Here is an 18,651-nt window from a genome sequence, read left to right as displayed (position 1 = left end):
TCCCTGATAAAGGTGAGAGCTGAAATGAGGTCTCCCATGTTCCCCCACCAAAGCCTCTGACTTAAGAGTAGGTTACTCTCCTAACCTCCTCTAGTTGTACAGGCAATATGAGCTCCTGTTCCCCATTCCCTAATGCTCACGAAAATCACAGAATTCCATGGTGTTTTGGGTTGGAAGGGACCTTCAAGATCATCTTGTTGCAAACCCCCTGCCAAGGGCAGGGACACCTTCCACTAGGCCTGGTTGCTCCGAGACCCGTCCAACCTGGCCTTGGACACTTGTGAGGAGCTGTTGATGACAACAACTCACTGACCTCCAGATCAGCCCCCCGTGCCACACAGGAACAAGTTATCTAAAAATACAGAGTTTTGACGAAATCAGGTATCCCTCCACAAGGGAACACTGAAGTTCTCCCGGATTTTTTTGCTGGACCAATTATTTTGCTTTTTGTGAAGCAACATCATAAGACTCTGGGATTATCCAGCAGGCCATTGCGTTTCTATTGAGGTTTCATAACAGTAACATGTTTTGCCGGTGGTATATAAAGTCTTTCAATCAGCTGCAGAGATGGAGAAAAACAACCTGCAAAAGCCTCCTGATGCCATAAAGTCTACTGGCAGCTTGGCAATTCAGGTTAAATTTAGTCTGCAGGACAGGGGTCACTGAGGTCACCAAGATTGTGAAAAAATAGGGAATAAAAAGTCTTGTGTTGCAGAGTTTTTATGTAATGACAAAGCCACTCTCAATAGAGAGGTGGCAACCCTGCAGCTGGGAAACGCACCCGGCTTGCTCCTGCCACTGCCTCCTGGCATTAAAAAGAAAGGAACAATGAAAGGAAAGGATTAAATTTGCTTAGATGAGTATGTTTTAACCCTTCTGCACCATGTCTTTAGCTGGACACACAAGGAAGACCGAGCATATCTGGAGAATGGTAATAGACATGCATGTCCTCAAGTCCTGCTCATGTGGAGCATGTCCTGTTGAACTCACAAAAGTTTATCTCTCTCTTTACATTAGTATTGGGCCACAGAGGTCTCTGGTGTTTACAGAAGTACCTTTTCCCTGCATTACATAAAATGTAAAATCCTTTTAGCTATTGCTAGCATCAGGAAAGGAGCTGTAAACACGTCATCGCCTTCCATGGTGTGTTTTGCCAGCAGGATTGGAGCTGCAACCATCTGCCTTTGGGGGTGACTCACGGCTGGGCATATTTTCACTGACACCCTCAAGTCTGCAAGGTCTTAGTGCTGCTCACAATGGCAGAAACAAGAGCAGCTGGGTGGAAAACCTCTACTCACCCCACCACAGCTTAAGACACGGGTGACAGGCAAAACAAGCTCCCTGATGGATGATAAATACCAACCTCACTGCTACTGGTGCTTCCCTTGGACTGCTTGTTCCAACCTCCTGCCATGGGAAGGAACACCTTCCACTAGACCAGGTTGCTCCAAGCCCCATCCAACCTAGCCTTCGACACTTCCAGGGATGGGGCGGCCACAGCTTCTCTGGGCAACCTGTGCCAGGGCCTCATCACCCTCAGAGCCAGGAATTTCTTCATAATGCCTAATTTAAACCTGCCCTCTGTCAGTTTAAAGCCATTACCCTTTGCCATGCTGTGTCCTGTTTACTGAGCCACAGTGTAAAGGCAGCAGAAGGTGCTAATGGAGCCAAAGAACCTCCAGACCTCACCTCCAAGAGGTCCCTCTTGGCGAGAAGCTGCAGTGCTACCCAGCAGCTCCACCTGTGGCTGAGTCACTCCAGCAGCATGCCCTCGGGGTGTCAGGAGGTGGCTTTTTATTATTTGAGGACTGCTCCTTCAATGGGGAGCCTGGTGCAGGCTTTGTTCTGAACAACCTCCTCCCAGGAGTGCAGTCCCAGTGCTGTGACCCCTGGCAGAGCCTTCTCCTCGACGCCTGGAAGGAAGGGCAGCAGGGCAGGGCGATGCCAGCACGTCTGGACAGCGCGGCTCTGCGGGTTGGAAAGGCTCCTGCTTGACCCCTCCTGATGCCATCTCTGCCCTGCTCCATCATCACCTTAACCAAAGAGCAGCTGATGGACTAATCAGATCTAAATGACACCAGGTCTTCATACAGACCTACGCAATAGCCTCATGAGAGGGTATGTGAGTAACTACAAACACAGGGAGGAAGGACTTTGTGTCACTGCAACTCCCTTCAGTTCCCTACCTCTGTTTCTTCCTTGGTGGCAACCAAGGCAGACCTTCCTCTGACTTCCAGTCTAAATTAAATGGCCTGTTTTATCTGCTTGCTGCTCACAGCAGCATGTTTCTTCAACAGAAATAGCCCTTCTCCCCCTGCACCCTTCACCCCTGGGTATCTCGAGAGTATCCTCAGCCTCTGCTGGAAACAGCCGACATGTGCGAAGCAGCATTTCCTTCTCTGAGCCTTCAAGTTTATTTATCCTTCACTTCCCTGGGTGACTCTGGATCCTCATACTAACAAACATAAAGTAAAAAAAAGAAAAAAGGCAGCGAACTTTTGCTTTCTATCTCATTTCATCTTAAATCCCCCTTGCTCATGGTTCCACCTCCCTCCAGCATTATGTGGTGCTGCAGCTCCCACCTGACCCTGTATCTTCTCCCTGAATGAGGAGATCTTGCCCTCGAAGGAGCAAGCTGGGCCAAGCTGATTCCTGTGATGTTTTACAACAGGGTGAAGTGGTAGAATGCCCTTTATGGTGTTTTGAAAGGAAATTGTACAGGAACAATGTCCTGAGCAGCATGGCTATTGAAAACCCTTCACAAAAGGAGTTTGCCACAAGAGGAAAAGCAGCTTAATCAGTCGAACTAATCACTGTAGGTGGTTGAGTGTCCCTGAGGGTCTGTAAAATTAAATATAATGGGAAAAGAAATATATCACAGCTTGCCTACGCTCCTCAGTGGAGCCGCCAACGGATATGGGACGTTCCCTGCCTGGCCCCGAGCCCGCCATGACCGTCCTTTGGGCTGCCCCTATGCAGGACCACGCTCACCTCCATGTAAGACCCAGGCCAGGGCCACATGGCTTGGCTGGGATGAGCCCCAGGAGGTTTCTCAGCAGCTCAGGCTCTGACTGGGCAGTCAGGACAGGGATGCCCACCCCATGTGCTCACCCCAGATAACCCGGTTTTCGGCGTGGGCGTGAGCGGGACGGTCAGCGGTGCTTACACAACCCTCCTGCTTCAGGAAGAGGAAACCGTCCCTGGCTGCCACCCGGGGCTCTCCGGGGAAGGAGGATATTTCTGCCTCCCCCAGCTCTGAATCTAATTAAGTCCAGAAAGCAACACACACAAAAAAACAGTAATACAGACTGTTTTTTCCTGATCGTTTAAGTGTAAAGCCAAGTTGACGGTAGGAAGTAAATAAATTCAGTCAATGCAAGAGGAAACCTGGGGACATTTCTGTAATCCTGTGGTCGAAAGCTGTAAGTATTTGGCACACACTGAAGGGAGATGGGGGGAGCTCATAAGCCTTTTTGCTCCCAGCCCCTCTCCCCATACATCAGCCAGGAGAACCTACACAGATTTCTGCTCCAGCTCGCCACGCAAGGGCTTTATGAAGGATGGATTTCCCAGGTGAAGAAACACCCCTCTTAAAATCCCATCCAACAGGAGAAGGAGGAGATGACACAAAACTCAATCACAGTTAAGGGTGACTTCATGTCACAGTCCTTTACCTGAGGTGGTCACAGTCCCCAGCATGACCTGCCTGGCTGGGACAGGCAACCCCTCATTGGCTCTAATCACCCCAAAGCCTGCAGACACACCAGCTACACAGAAGAAGCACAAGGGACTCCCACTTCTTTTACTGAAAAGAGGAATTCAGATACCTTTTGTAGAGAGGGAATTGATTAACTCTTAGGCTTTTACTCCATCCTTTCACAGACCCTGTCCTTCCCTCTGCCATCCTCTCCTGTCCTTGTCCATAGACAAGAACCACCAAGAGCCCTGTGAGGTAGCAGCCAGTATGTATGCACACCTGAGGATCTCCTTTTCGTAAGGTATTCAGCCTGATTTGACTTTTGAGTCCCACAAGATGTGATTATAATGGCACAAACTCTTTAGGACTTCCCTAGCAACCTTTTCCTGGTCCTCAGAAAAACTGTCTCCCTTTCTCAGGTGACACAGAACCATTTCGCTACCTTCAATCAGAAGACCAAGATGTAGGTACAAACTCACCTGTCTTAACCTGTTGCAACTCCATGTATTCCCTGTAAATCCTATCTAAATTGAGCAATGTTTTTTATCATTCCTATAAGGCTGGTGCAAGCCTCTGTTTGTGCATTTCCAGGCCAAAGGATTCACCCAGCGGGACCCTCCATCCCAAAACACATCATACCAGGATGTCATAGGAACTGAAGGAACCCTGTACAACACAAAGCTGACTTGCAATGCTTCAACGGATACTTAAGAAATGGTGGCTTTGGGAACTTTTTGAACAACAAGGAGCCAAACTAAGCCCTAAGTGGCCCAAGGAGACCACATCTCAGTACAGCTTGTGTGCTCTGCTAGCAGGGAGGCATTGGGCTGGGAAAGGTCAGAGGAGAGGACCTGAGAAATGGGTCTGTTGTGCCCCATATCCCAGGTTACTTTTTTTCTTGCAGGAGAGGTCCTACCACCACCCAGGAAAACTCCTTCCTTCCCTAGAGGTGGTTCCCTATGGGAGGTCAAACCAAGTGGTTTTTGGTGCCTTTGGACATGTATGAAAAAACTTGCCCCTGCCGCTCTCCTTCCATGGTCCCAGCAAGTGGTGATGCCCTCCATCTCCCTCATCAGGAGATGGCAGTCACACCTCGTGACTCTAAGCCAACAGAGAACACACCAGGTGTGGGATTTCTGCCAGGAGAGGTGGGGAGGGCAGCACCCCTCCCTCGTTTCCCTGCCCTGATTACAAGCTCTTTGCAGCAAGGACCTCACCACCTCCTGTAAGCTTTTACAATGCCCTGTGCAACCAAACCCTCCATCAGATGGGGCTCTGATGTTGACTGCTGTCATGGAAAATGCATCCAGGTTTTTTAAATAACACCTAATTCCCTCTTCATCCCTGTCTTATGCAACAAATGAGGTATGCATCCAGGGAAAAATCACAGAATCCCAGACTGGTTTGGTTTGGGTTGGAAGGGACCTTTAAGACCATCCAGTTCCATCCTCTGCCATAAGCAGGGACACCTTCCACCAGACCAGGTTACTCAGGGGCTCCATCCAAGCTGGCCTGGAACACTTCCAGGGCTGTGGCATCCACAGCTTCTCTGGGAAAAAATGACTTGTGGAAGGTAAAAACAGCACATATGCAAGGAGTGAGCTATGGCTGCATGTCCATAGGGTTGCTTCTCCCCAGGGGAGGGAAAGGTGCATGACAGAGACCTCAGGGTAAGTGAGCTGTGCTCCTCCACAACGCAGTGACAGCATTTCCCGAGGAAAGGTGACGCGAAGGAAGCAGGGACAGGGGTTATTTATAGCAGGGCCGGACATCAGCATGAGGAACAAACGGTGTTTCACTGGTCCAAGACATGTCCCCTTCTGAATGTCACTGCCAGAGGAGTGAGAAGCCCACACACGCTCTAGGAGGGAATTGCTGTCATTTATAAGACCAGTTGGAAAAAACCAGACAGATTTCTGGGTACTAATGTGCTTTATCAGCTTTCTTTATAATAGCTGTTTTATATAAAGATCCAGGCAACTCGAAAGTCAGCTACAACCAGGCAAGGCCAGCTGGACCTGTGTGCTGGGCAGAGGTCAAACTGGGGGTTGACACCTCGACCCAAAGCTGGATGGACACTTGTGTGACTCCTGCTCACAGGAGGACGCCAACCAGGCATCCATCACTTGGGATTTGTCAACCTTGGATGAGACAAGTCCTGGGCAGGGAGAGCCCTTGAACCACATAAAGGCATTGCTGGTGGGGTCTGGGGTGCTCACCACATTCAGGAGAAGGGGAAAAGCTGCCTGATGAAAACCAGCCCCAGGTGTGGCCAGGACTTTGAGTGAGGCCACACTTGCTTTCAACCAATTTAGCAGGACAACCTCTTCTCTTCTTGCAAATCCATTGCATGTCAACCCCACTCCCGCCCTTGGCTGCTCCCATTTCTAAGAGTGGTGCCTTCTAAAGTACCTTCTCCTCCTTTCTAAGAAACCAGATTTTCTTCCCTTGGGGCCAGGCATCCCAAGCTGCTTCCTAACCCCCCTCTCAACCCAACCACCACCAAATGGCCCTGCTCAGCCTCTCCCAAGCCTCACTGCCTCTGATGCCCAATCCACAATCTTGCAATTTTGAGTGCCTCCATATCCAGATAAGATTTAAAACAGAAAGCCTGTATCTCCTGTTTTTTTTTCCTGCCATAACATCTCACCCTGAGGGATTTTTATGTCACCTGTATGGCTCCACCAGACCAGAAATTAAGCTTTTCTTCCTGCTCCTCACCCCCTACTGAGAACGACACCTCAGACATTAAGATAATAGCATTGCAATGAAGTGTGAACAGCTTTGTAGTCTGTTTGTGCTCCAATACAGTCTGTTTTTTTTTCCTATTCCCTTTTTTTCTGTCCCCCTATTCCTAGCCTTTCCCATCCCCTATTTCCATCCTGTTTTTCACATAAAATGACCATTCTGAGACCTAACTTACTTCTAGAAATCAATTTTAAGGAGCAAGTCCTCTCTGAGGCAACTCAAGTGACACTAGAAGGACTCCTAGTCCCAAATGCACCTCAGAGACAAGGGGACCCTGAAAACCCCAGCATCAAACAATGTGTCATGGGGAGAATGAGGCTGCTGAGGTTCCAAGCTGAAGTCTAGGGGAAGGGATCATGCCTTATCCTTTCAAATAAATATTTAAAAGACTGCTTTTTCACTCCAGCTTCCTCTACACAGGCTTCCTACCATTTTGGAATTAAAATAAATATGTTTTTCTGTCTAAGCATTGACTACTCCTGCAGGACTGCGTGTTCTTTCCATTTTATTTCATTTGTGACTGCTGAGGGCTGAAATGACCCCATGTCTCCTCCAGAATGATGCTGGATCAGTCGGGTTTTAGGGCCTTTTTCCTCTCATCCCGGGATATTATCCCAGTGCTACGGTCTGGGCTGTATCTCACCCCGTGATCTTCCAACCCCAGCCCAAGGCAGTTTCTTTTGCTATCCCTCATTGACATCTGTGTAAGAGGCAGGGAGGCCCTGAGGGGCTGAATGCTTTTGTCTGCTGATGGTTTATCTGAAGGGACCAGAAAGAAAAAGTGCACACCTGGAGTGATCCCTCCAAGTGGCTGTTTTTTCGGATGGGAGGGAAGAACCAACACGCAGTTCCATGGTTCATTGCAGCTTTGGTCATGGGACTTCAGGCAGGAGACCACGTGGCTCTGAAGGTCTCCTCTCCCAAAGCATCATGCACTCTTTGGATGGCAGAGGAAGACCCACCTAGTGAGGTGAGATGGGAGCAGGATGCTCCAACCTCCACTGTGATTTTCAGGGAGCCCAGCCCAGTGCTTCAAGTAAACCAACTCTTGCAACACAGCAGACTTCAGCTTGATTTTAACCACGTTTTGGTGATCACAGGGCTGCAACCCAGACGAAATGAGACCTTTCCCACTCCCCCCCTAAATCACAAGACTAACCTGTCTTTTAAATTGCATACAAGAGGAAAGGAGGGAGCCCCAAAGAGAAGAGGAAAAACAGTTCGCTGCTCGTGAACCGCCCTGCCCCACAGAGGAATGTTTCTAGTATGCCTAAGAAAACTCTATTCAGCTGTTTTTTTTGGTCACTTGGTAAAATTTGGGAAAACCAAACCACGCATAGGGTTAACTGCACCATGGCTGCTCTGAGAAGCCATAGGGCGATCTGAGGACACACTCCAACTGCTATTAGGTATCTGTAGGACTTCACCGAAAATCTCCTCTTGTGACAGCTCAGGTACAGATTTCATTCTCAGAGAAAACATTGGCCACTTTTCCTCCTGTTGAATCACCTTGCAAACAAACCCCTGGTTTTAGAAATGCCTTGTTACCCTGGATGTGTTGTCTCAGCCACAGCAGAAAAAGTCAGCAGAAATAAAGTTACTACATGTAGTAACTACCTCCCTCATTCCTTGCTTATTTTCACATTTAACCATAGTCACGATGCATATCAAGGACTCTAGATGCCCTCCAATAATTAAATATGCATTTTACACAATTAAATATCCAATGGACCCTATTAAATTAACTCAATGGATTGAAATTGCCAATGCCAAAGGAATTCAGCTGCCTGTTTAGCACATCCCCTCCTTCCCACAGACAGACACATGAGGCTCACTGCAATCCCCTCTTAACCAAACCATACCCACTTTTCAGGTGACCCTGAAAGTCAACAAATTTTGCTTTTCAATAAAAAAAAGAGAAAGCAAAGCCCAAGGACTCAAGCTTTAACAGATAATAACTTGCCAGATGCCTCTTACAAGTGAGGAGATCTGGCTATGTTGGAATAATTACAAGGGGAAGAGAAGGTCCTCAAGATACTCCTGGAGCAATATAGGACATATTCCAGATTTAAAAGACAAACCAGAGGGATGGATAGACTGTATTTTCAGGATGTCAGTGCTCAAATAAGGGTTTATATATTAATCCAGTGCTGACAGCTGCTCAACAGCAGCCCTGTCTCAAGACAGTCCATGAGACAGTGGAGGAAGGTGCGCGAGGAAGAAAAGATTAAAAAAACATGAAAGAGGTTTCACCTACCTCCGGTCGTTTCTCCTCCTTCTGAACAGCTTTTTGGTGTGTGCGATTTCAGCTTCATGAGGCAACGGATGGTAACCCTGCAAAACAGAGGGAAAAGCAGCAATCAGCTCCAAGAGACAGGAGGCATCGGCACGGAAGGGGTCAGAGTGGGACAGAGCTGTGCACCCACATGTGAGCGTGGTAAAACATCCTTACAAAATCCCAGCCCATACAAAAGCGGGTCTGGAAAACCCAGACTTGTTGTACCCTCTCAGGGCCCTCAAAGAGCAGGGAATGAAGTTACCTGCAGTTTCTGCGTGGGAGAAACCACACGGGGCAAATAACTGGATCATGTCTGTACAAATCCAAGTATACACCATTGACAGGGAATTCACCTACTTTACACACAACTCTGGTCCACCCAAGCCACCCACTTTCCCTGGGCTGTTTCCTTCGTATATTTATCCAAAACCCAGCTGTAAAAATGTGTGTCTCAGTATCCTTTTGAGGACACAGCTGGCAGGTCTGTGCTCTTGTGCTGTTAGGAAGGGAACAACCACAACACGAGCACCTTGCTGAGCCTGCCCACCATGAACAAGTCAATTCCACGGAAAGGACAGGTGGCATACATCTTACTGGAAAAAACTGAGATGACAAGGATGTGTTAAATGATGTGCCCAAGCCCAAGCTGAAGGAAGACAGATTTAGATTAGATAGTAGGAAGAAATTCTTTACTAGGAATTAGGAAGAAATTCTTTACTATAAGGGTGGTGAGGCCCTGGCACAGGTTGCCCAGAGAGGTTGTGGACTTCCTATCCCTGGAATTGTTCAAGGCAAGACTAGAGGGGCCTCTGAATAACCTGGTCTAGTGGAAGGTGTCCCTGCCCATGGCAGAGGGGTTGAAATAAGATGATCTTTAAGGCCCCTTCCAATACAAGCCGTTCTACGATTCTGATTCTAAGCCAAGGCAGTGGAAGAGCTGTGTGTAACTCCAGCTGCTGTCTTTCCAGTGTCCTCTTTCCACTGAAGGTGCCGACTCTGACGTGGTATGTTCATCTGATAAGTGGGATGCTGTATTTGCCATCCTACTATGGGCATGACAAGGCTTTGTTAATGCTCGTGAAGAGCTCCGAGGTTCCTGGATGAAAGGCCCTGCATAAGTGCAAAGTGTTATTTATTTTCCAGGGACCACAGAACTGTCATAACCATAATGAATTTTATTTATGCAGTATTGTACTTCCCCAGCTGGCAATAAAAGCCCTGTAAAAGTCGCTCCTTTTATTTCCATCGCAATCTATCTCGGCCTGGAGCTCCAGCCGCTGCTGGTGAATCACCACACATGAGGGGCCATGAGGGAGCAGCCTGGGCAAGGGCAAGGGCTGGGTGGGGATGTGTCTCATTGAACAGCGGCTTTGTGACATTGGCATGACAACATAACACACCGACTTCAAAAAAAAGTCCCTCTCTCTTCGCACGAAGAGCCTTTAAAAAATTACAGTTCATTTTTGTAGTGGTTACTGAGATAATAATATTTTGAGTTTCTCTGGTGGAAGACGTAATCGGAGGAGAGAGGTTGCTGGGGATGACAATGAATTTAGGCATGCAGGCCTGAGAGGCACCACTGAGCCAAAGACCATCAGGGTTAACTGTGACCATCCATCCTGACCATCTGCAAAAAGCCAGGAGAAACTGCCATTGCAACAACCCTACAGCTCCCATGGCAGCTGGAGCCTTCCCCTTTGGACGCCTTTGCTCCTCAAGACTTCAAGCCAATACAGAACTCACCAAGCCAAAATACAAAGCTATTAGAAAACGTCCAAAGGAGGGCTATGACCATGGTGAAGGGTCTAGTGGTGAACCACACGGTGGGATGGTTGGGACTGCCCTGTGCAGGGCCAGGAGCTGGACCTGATGATCCTTGTGGGTCCCTTCCAAGTCAGGATATTCTAGGATTCTATAATAGCTTAGAATCGCAGAACCCTAGAATGGTTTGGGTTGGAAGGAACATTAAAGATCACGCAGTCCCAACCCCCCTCCCACGGGCAAGGAGAACTTCCACAAGACCGGGTTACTCATATTGAACCTTTATTACTGAGGGCTGTGCTTTGAGTCTTCCTCGCCACTTATTTTCCCAATCATTCATTTTCACTGAATGCACAGGAGGGGCTTAATATCACCAAGACCTCTGTTCCTGTGAAAAATTACTTAGAATTGGCCAATGGATACCAAACTCAACGAGAAAAGGAAGGGAAGGAGGAGATACACACAGCCCAAACACATCAGCCACATAGTTTAGGAAATGAGGCTAAAAATAGTGCAATAATCAGCGAGGTTGTTTCTAATGCTGTATTACCACAGGAGGCTAAAGCTTGGGGCGTTTTTAAGAATTTAAGCTTCACTGCAGACACACGTGCAAATACAATTACCTTGGAAAAATGAAACTATCTCCGCATAACACAAGGACCAATTTCCGAAGCCCTCATTAAAGTCTCTGCTCTTTCCAACTAGAAACCGTGTGTACAGTGGTGCATTCCCACATGTCCTCCTTGCAGAGAATCCCTGTGCTTCCTCAGACCTCGACCTACCAGCAGCTGACGCCAATGGGATGAAAGACGAATTAATTGCACGGGAATAAGCTCCTAATCCAAGGAGCACTCCTGGACACTGCCAGTGCCTGAACACGGGAGAACTTCATGTCCCCGTTAGGAAAACCAAATGTCTCCCTTCTCTTGCCGAGCAGTTCCCTTCCTCAGTCCTAGTCATGAGACAATGTTTTGGAAAAAAACAGTCACCGATCCTACTCTTGTCTATTTTGGTGCCTAAACAGAGCTAAATTTGGAAGGCAGAAAAGTTGACTTTTTTTGTGCAGCGAGCTGATGTAAAAGGAAATATCAGCAACTTGTAAGGAGGGCAGAGTGGCCAGAGAAGACCAAAGGTGATGGGTGGGTGGGGACAGGCCTGAATCTCAAGGGAACAGTGAGAGCTTTGGCTCTTGTCTCGAGGCTGTTCCCCACCACGGGTTGTGCAAGACAGCAGTGGAAGTGCCTTCAGTAGAGCCAGCTCACTGAGGACAATGTGGATCTGAAATGCACCTTTCAGCAGACGTACTTTTAAAGCCAAAATCTCCGAACATTTCTGAAATGAAATGTCTCACAAGGGAGAAAACCACCCTCTGCTCTGCAATGAGTCTGTGAGAAGACCCACACAAGAGGGACGGTTTTTGCTCCTGCCTGGGCAACAGGCACCATCAAACTCAGGTGCTCATGGTTTTCAGAGGCAGGTTTGCAACTCCTCAGTGGGCAGCAAAATTGCCCTTGGTCTCCTTCCCACATGGGTTTTGTTTTGGTATTTATTTGCAGGTGGCTGGAGAAGGTAACAAACCAATATTTCAGAATGCTTGTTCTGGAAGTGCGGGGTGTGGGAAAAGCAAAGCACAAGCAGCCCATGGTCACAGGAAGGATTGCTAACAGGGGTAATTTTCAACTTTGGAGCTAAACACTCTGTGGTTTACATGGTGGGAAGCTTGGAGCAGAACCTGAGATGCCCATGAGACTTCTAATGCACGTACGTTCCAATTTAAATCATAAACATACATGCTCCAGCAAGAAAGGCCAAAAGCTCTGGAAAAGAAAGGTTGTTCAGGAATGGTCTGCTCCCTGGGCCTGTTCTCAAGAGATAGCTATGTTGTGACGTGCATACACATTGTTAGATTTTCTGGGGAAAGTAACTCTTGGATAAGGTGATACTTGGCAAGCTTAGGTGACTGTCACATGGCCAGCTAGCACACACCAAGGGAACTCTGTCACCTACTGGAATTGCTGCAAACAGAGGTCAGAGGGAGCGGGTCTGAAGCCCATGTGCACCATTTTTGTGCTTTACCTTCCTTATGAAGGCGTCTGTCCAACCTCCATCCCCGTCCACCTGCCTGTGGTAATCCAGAAAGCTGGCAGCTGCCTCTCTGCTGCCTCAGACCCACTTACATCAAATTTTAATGAAAGAACAAATATAAAGCTTTCAAAATCTCATTGGCAATCTGCAGCAATCCAAGAACCTTCACCTCTTCCCGCATGGAAACCTGCCCCTCTCCAGCAACATCTCTCTCCTGATCCCACCCCACATCTCAGCCCAGTAACCTGCAGGATACTGGTTTGGGAGTGACAGGAGGAAGAGGGGCAGGAACAAAGGAGGGAAATGGCTGGCTTTAGTGCTACCCTGCTAAAAGAAAGAGCTTTGCTATCATTTTTCTCATGCCTCCTTTGCAGCAGCATCATCTGGAGAAGTTGGAGGAAGGCACCAGCTTTGCCTCTTTTACTGGTGATGGTAAATTGGTAGAATCTTAGAATGATTTGGGTTGGAAGAGACCTTAAAGACCATTTAGTTCCAACATCCCTGCCAGGGATGGGGCAGCCACAGCTCCTCTGGACAGCATGTGTCAGGGCCTCACCACCCTCACAGACAGCAATTTCTTCCCAGTATCCCATCTAAACCTGCCCTCTGACAGTGGGAAGCCATTCCCTTGTTCTGTCCCTTCAAGCCCTTGTCCCAAGTCCCTCTCCAGCTCTCCTGGAGCCCCTTTAGGTACTGGAAGGGGCTCTCAGGTCTCCCTGGATCCTTCTCTTCTCCAGGCTGAACACCCCCAGCTCTCCCAGCCTGGCTCCAGAGCAGAGGGGCTCCAGCCCTCAGAGCATCTCCATGGCCTCCTCTGGACTCTCTCCAGCAGCTCCATGTCCTTCTGCTGCTGGACAGCAGGTGGGGTCTGCAGGTGGGGTCTCACCTATGGGGCAGAGGAGTAGAATCCCCCCCTCCTCTGCTGCCCACGCTGTGGGATCAGCCCAGGGCATGGGGGTCTCAGTGGCAGCACACATGGCCGAGACACATCCAGCCCCTCATCCCCTCATCCATGAACACTCCCAAGCCACAGGGAGATAAACAGGAATGAGGTGTGTGTGGGTTTTCTGTCCCTGGTTCTTCTGTGACCACCCTGAGGCAGCAAATGACAGCAACTCCTCTGGCATCTGACAACAACTGCCTTACAAAAGGGAGGGTCCTATCTGGGACCAATCTGCACCCTCCCTCCTTCTCCACTTCTGAAGTGCACCAGTTGCCTGAGGTGCCTGAACTTGTGGGTGTTTCACAAAGACTGGAGAGGCCACTAGATGTTCAGGTTCATTGCTTCATCCCCACAGTCTTCATGTCTAACACATCCTGACTTTCAGATGTGAAACACCCCAGAAAACAACCGTCTTCACTCACACCAACTTATTCAGTCCCTTCCATAAACACTCCTAGCCTGTGATGGTCAAGCAGGTGAAGATGCCTGAACTGGAAACAGCAACACTGAAACCCTGAGTGTGAACGAAAAGCTGAGAAAAACAACTGGACTGATGGGAAAAAATTCTGCTGATGAGAGAAGGAAGAGAAATGATCCGACCACTCCACAGGATCAGTCCGCAGGAGGTTTATCTGAAGAGCCTTTTGTGCCCTCAAGAAACATCCGCCCTCGCTTATCTTAAACAAATGGTTGCAGAAGGCCTGAACTGAACAAACAGGTTATTAGGCCTGAGGTAGGAGCTGAGAGTTTCGCTGGGTTTTATGGCACACAAAGTTCAGGGTGGGATTTATTTTCCAGGGGAGTGGGAAGGGTGAGGTGGGGCCGGGATCACAGCAGCCCCGAAGACACCCCATCTACCTGTGCAAAGGCAACAACAGAAATACCAAGGTTGGAGGGAGCATAAAAAGATAAATATATTGTAATTCCAGACATGATCAGCAGAAACCAACCCAGTGAAATGCAACACCCCATGATAAGGCTTTCATCTGCCTATAGGATGGATTATCCACAGCAGGAAAGTCTGAGACAGCACAGAGCTGCAGATACATTTAACTTTCATTAAAGTTAAATATGTGTGCCAGTCCCACAATCCTGGTGCCTGTGGGGTTGAATGTGCCAATATTCAGTACAACCATCCCAGGTATGCCCTTGCACATGAATAACACCTCCACACCAGCAGCATCCCCATCACCTCTACCCATCCAAGGCCAGCATTTCTAGGAGGTGATTCTAGTGGAAGATGTCCCTGCCCATGGCAGGGGCATTGGAAAGTGATGAGCTTTAAGGTCCCTTCCAAACCAAACCTTTCTGTAATTCTGTGATTCAATGATATATCAACATCTGTAAGTCCTGTGGGCAATTCCAGCAGAGCTATCTCCTCAGAGGCCACCTGCCTCTTCCCCTTCCAGGAATTCCCACGGCTCTGGTCTGCCACATGAGGGGACTCTCCTCTCTCACACAAGGGGAATTTTTTACCTCTTGAAAGGAGAGAGCTGAGGCACAAACCAAAGCCTTGACCTGGTCTGGAGGCCATGGAAGGACACCAAACACTGTCAGGAAGCCACACGGAAATTATTTCCTCTCTGCTAAAACGTAAGTGATAAATCTGTTCCTTCAAATTGCAAGCTATTCATTTTTTCCTGGAAGGTGCTTACAATAAGAGTTGCTTTTGAATAAGGAAGCAGTTGGTGCTCAACATCCATGGAATAGAAAAAACAGTTTTACAAAATACTTCTCACACAGGATAAAGGGTAGGTAAATCCTTACAACACTTGATGGTTGTGGCTCTCCCATCCTTCCTCACCCACAACACAGCACACATGGGTCCCATAACCTTTGAAGACACCTTCTTCTCAGTCACTGGAGCCAGGGCTAAATTAAACTATAGGGATGACAAAGAGGAATTAGCTTCCAGCCACCCAGGAGTTGGAAAATGAGCAAAACTCTCACAGCTTTGCCACCACTGATCCAACAAGTCCTGTGGTAGAGAAGGGACCTCAACAGTAGGATGTGCTTGCCTGATGAATCATGCAACATTCCTCAAAGAGGAGTTCAAGGAGCATTTGGACAACGCTTTCAGGGACAGGGTGGGATTGCTGGGGTGTCCTGTGCAGGGCCAGGAGTTGGACTCAATGATCATTTTGGGTCCCTGCCAACTCAGGACATTCTATGATTGTAAGTCATTCCATGGGAGATGTCCTAGTTTGGAGGATTTCCTGATTAACTGCATCTTTGGGGGGTACACTATAAATCACAGACTGCCAGCAAAGGCTGAGCACGTAGCTGCAGCACACCTGCCTCAGTGATGAGCACACTGAAGGAGACTCTCTCCCCCCCAAAAAAAACCAGTGAGAGCACAGAGAGGAGACAGCTGTGGCTGTGATCAGGACTGTCACAGCTAAATATCACTCTTCAGTTATCATTAAAAATACAAGCACTATTTCCTAGAGGGCTCTCCCCTCTCACAGAACCCCAAGGACACAACCTCCTGGATTTCCACTTGCTGAGTGTTAATGCTGGCATACACAGTCCCTCTCACAGAATGAAGGGTGTTTTCATGACTTACAGACTCTACACAAGCAGTCCCAGACCCAAAAAAGTATAATTTAGATCCTTGTTTTCCCATCACCTCTCCTTGGTGTTTGTTACTGGCTCCTGGCAGAGAGCAGACACACAGCTAGAGGGAAGACAGCACTGAAAATGGCACTAAACACTTGGTAGCAGCTAAGCTGTCCCACCTCATCCCTCTGCATCCAGCTCTGGGATGACACAAAAGACTCAGAGAATGGCAGAACAACCCAGTATGAAACTCCCTGTGCGGGGTGAAGGATGCAAATGCAATTAAAGCATTAGAATAATTAGGCAAAGCATCCCAAGTGAAACATAACCTGAACCTTCCTCAATGCCTTCTGCTGATTACTCACAGCGAGTTTTCCGGGGTCTATTTTTAACTCTCGGCCCCTAAGCTCCTGAATTATACATAACTCAGAGATAATAAAACTTTAAAAACCAGGACAAAGTCTCCTAGGAGGAACGACCTCTGCAAGCACACACGTACACACATCAGCACAACCGGGATGGGCAGAAAGAAAAGCCCAGCCAGTGCCACCAAGGCCCAGCTAAGCCACGGAGATGGGGACAGGCTGGAGACACTGCTGCATTGAGACAGGGTGCTCCAGACACTCCAACGCAGACACATGGTGCCATAGGAAGAGTATAAATAACAGACAAAAGAAATCCCCTTTTGTTACCAGAATCCGCAAATCCCAAATCAGTTACGAGCTGACTTAGGAAATGGAGTTTTTCCCATGTTATAGCAAAATGGGAACAATACTTTGCAAGTGGAAGTAACTCTAATTGTTTTAACTGATGTTATTTTAGTGTTGTTTAGGTTTATTGTTTATTTGTATGTATTTCCTCTACCCTGGTCAGGCCTAAAAACAAACTGTACTGTCAGCAGTAAAGCATCCCATCCATAAATAAATACATTTATCCAGTAAGTATAGATATAATCACACCATTGCTTGGAGTCCTTAAATGCAGAATATTTAAAGAATCACTAAAATAAATCGCGTTGATGACCTGGGCTTGCTTTTCCCTGGAAAAGGGAGCCTTTTTCAGCTACTATTGGGAATAAATACTGCCTCCATGACTTGAGACCAAGACAGGCTGTTTGGTTTGCAGCCTGTCCAGGTAGCCCAAGCTCATCCTGAAAAAGGGCTGCTCTACTCTGAAAAGCATTTCCTACATTTTCCTTGGCTTGCACTAGTTTGGGGGTGAGGGAGGAACTGCTGTAGCAGGGAATTAAAAGTATTATGAGGTTGCTATGGGAATATTTGTAACTAGAGCTATTTCGGTCCCTCTGGGACCTCGCATTTCTCTAAAATATGCTTTTCCTCTATATTTTTCATGCTCCCCAGCCTGGTTTTTCCTGGTACCTGGTACCTGAAGCAGGCAGGTGAGATGGCAGGAGGTTCCTTCAATCCCCATCCACCCTCAGCACCTCCCCACTGTTCCATCGTGGTGGATGGTGTCACGAGGAAGAGACCTGCAGGCAGAACGGGGGTCTCCTCCAATAATTTTTAAGGTGACCTACAAACAGACCCCACAGGACCTCAGGGAGTTTGGGACCAGAGCCCAGGTCACCTCTAAGCTGCTGAATCTCTGTGCAAACCCCTGTGTTGGCACAAGCCTCCTCTGCCCAGCTGTGCTCCAACCTCAGCATCGCTCCTGGCAGGTGGTAAGGGCTGTATCCGAATATATTTTCATTTCATCCTTACTTGTTAACAAAATACCGTGTTTTCCATGTCCATCTGTGCAATGCCCCAGAACTAGGCCTTCAAAAATCTGCTCTTGGGTGGACTGGGGTTTCAGCCTGAAGGAACTTCAGATCATGCAAGCTCCCAGGATTTGGGACAGTGCAACGGCAACAAAACCCCTTTATTTACAGAGTGACAACTTCACAGCTTTGCACACAAGAGGTGGCTTGCCTTTTCTTTCAACATCTGGTAGATCCAGAGGCACCAGGAGAACTTTCTCACTGCTCAGCCCTTGGCACTTCCCATTGGATGCCTTCCAAGTGCGTGAACTTTTTTCAACACCCTAAGATCGCCAGCAATAGTTAATAACTAAACGAGCATTTTTTGCCATTATCCATAACACTGTGATCCATACACTGTGCTACCAAAGCAAAGGGGAATTTTGGCATCAACTTGAATAGGGTCATGGTGGTGGCAGCCCGTCTTGGTCCACCAGTGGACCATTCTCATAGACCTCCGTGGCTGAAGCATGGTCCTTTAGTTCTCCAAGTCCCTTGTACTGTGCTGGAAACATTTTCCCAGAACAGATATTCCTGTTCACAGTTGGCTGAAGACAGAGCCAATGCACTTTCCCCAGGATTACACCACAAAGAGATGTCTTTTCCCCTCTCTGAAGTCGCTGCTTAGTCTAGTTCAGCCCAGAGAGAGCAAGCAAGGATCCCATGTCTCAGCCACCCCAGCTTGGAAAATACCCCAATGTGCAAATCCTATAAAAGCCTTCTTCTTCCCTTTGAAAAGTTCCATTCCTTCATGGGACTGTGGGCTGTGCAACACAAGGGTTTGACTTTCTCCTTGCCAGTCTGTACCCGGGTAGAAGAAA

At 48.0% G+C, this 18,651-nt stretch overlaps 1 protein-coding gene across 4 annotated transcripts in view; it reads right to left on the bottom strand.

The window, feature by feature from the left end:
- CTIF (cap binding complex dependent translation initiation factor) overlaps positions 1–18,651 on the bottom strand; it is a 150,506-nt gene that overhangs the window by 59,668 nt on the left and 72,187 nt on the right. For all 4 annotated transcript variants that reach the window (XM_027724323.2, XM_027724322.2, XM_027724324.2 and 1 more), the window contains one exon: positions 8,703–8,779. In XM_027724323.2, the coding sequence (XP_027580124.1) occupies positions 8,703–8,779 (77 nt within the window). The remainder of the gene's footprint in view (positions 1–8,702; positions 8,780–18,651) is intronic.

This window comes from Pipra filicauda, unplaced genomic scaffold (assembly GCF_003945595.2).
Source record: "Pipra filicauda isolate LSUMZ 115617 unplaced genomic scaffold, ASM394559v2 scaffold128_size5466820_pilon, whole genome shotgun sequence".
Classification (NCBI taxonomy): Eukaryota; Metazoa; Chordata; class Aves; order Passeriformes; family Pipridae; genus Pipra; species Pipra filicauda.
This window is presented reverse-complemented; position numbering and strand designations above follow the sequence as displayed.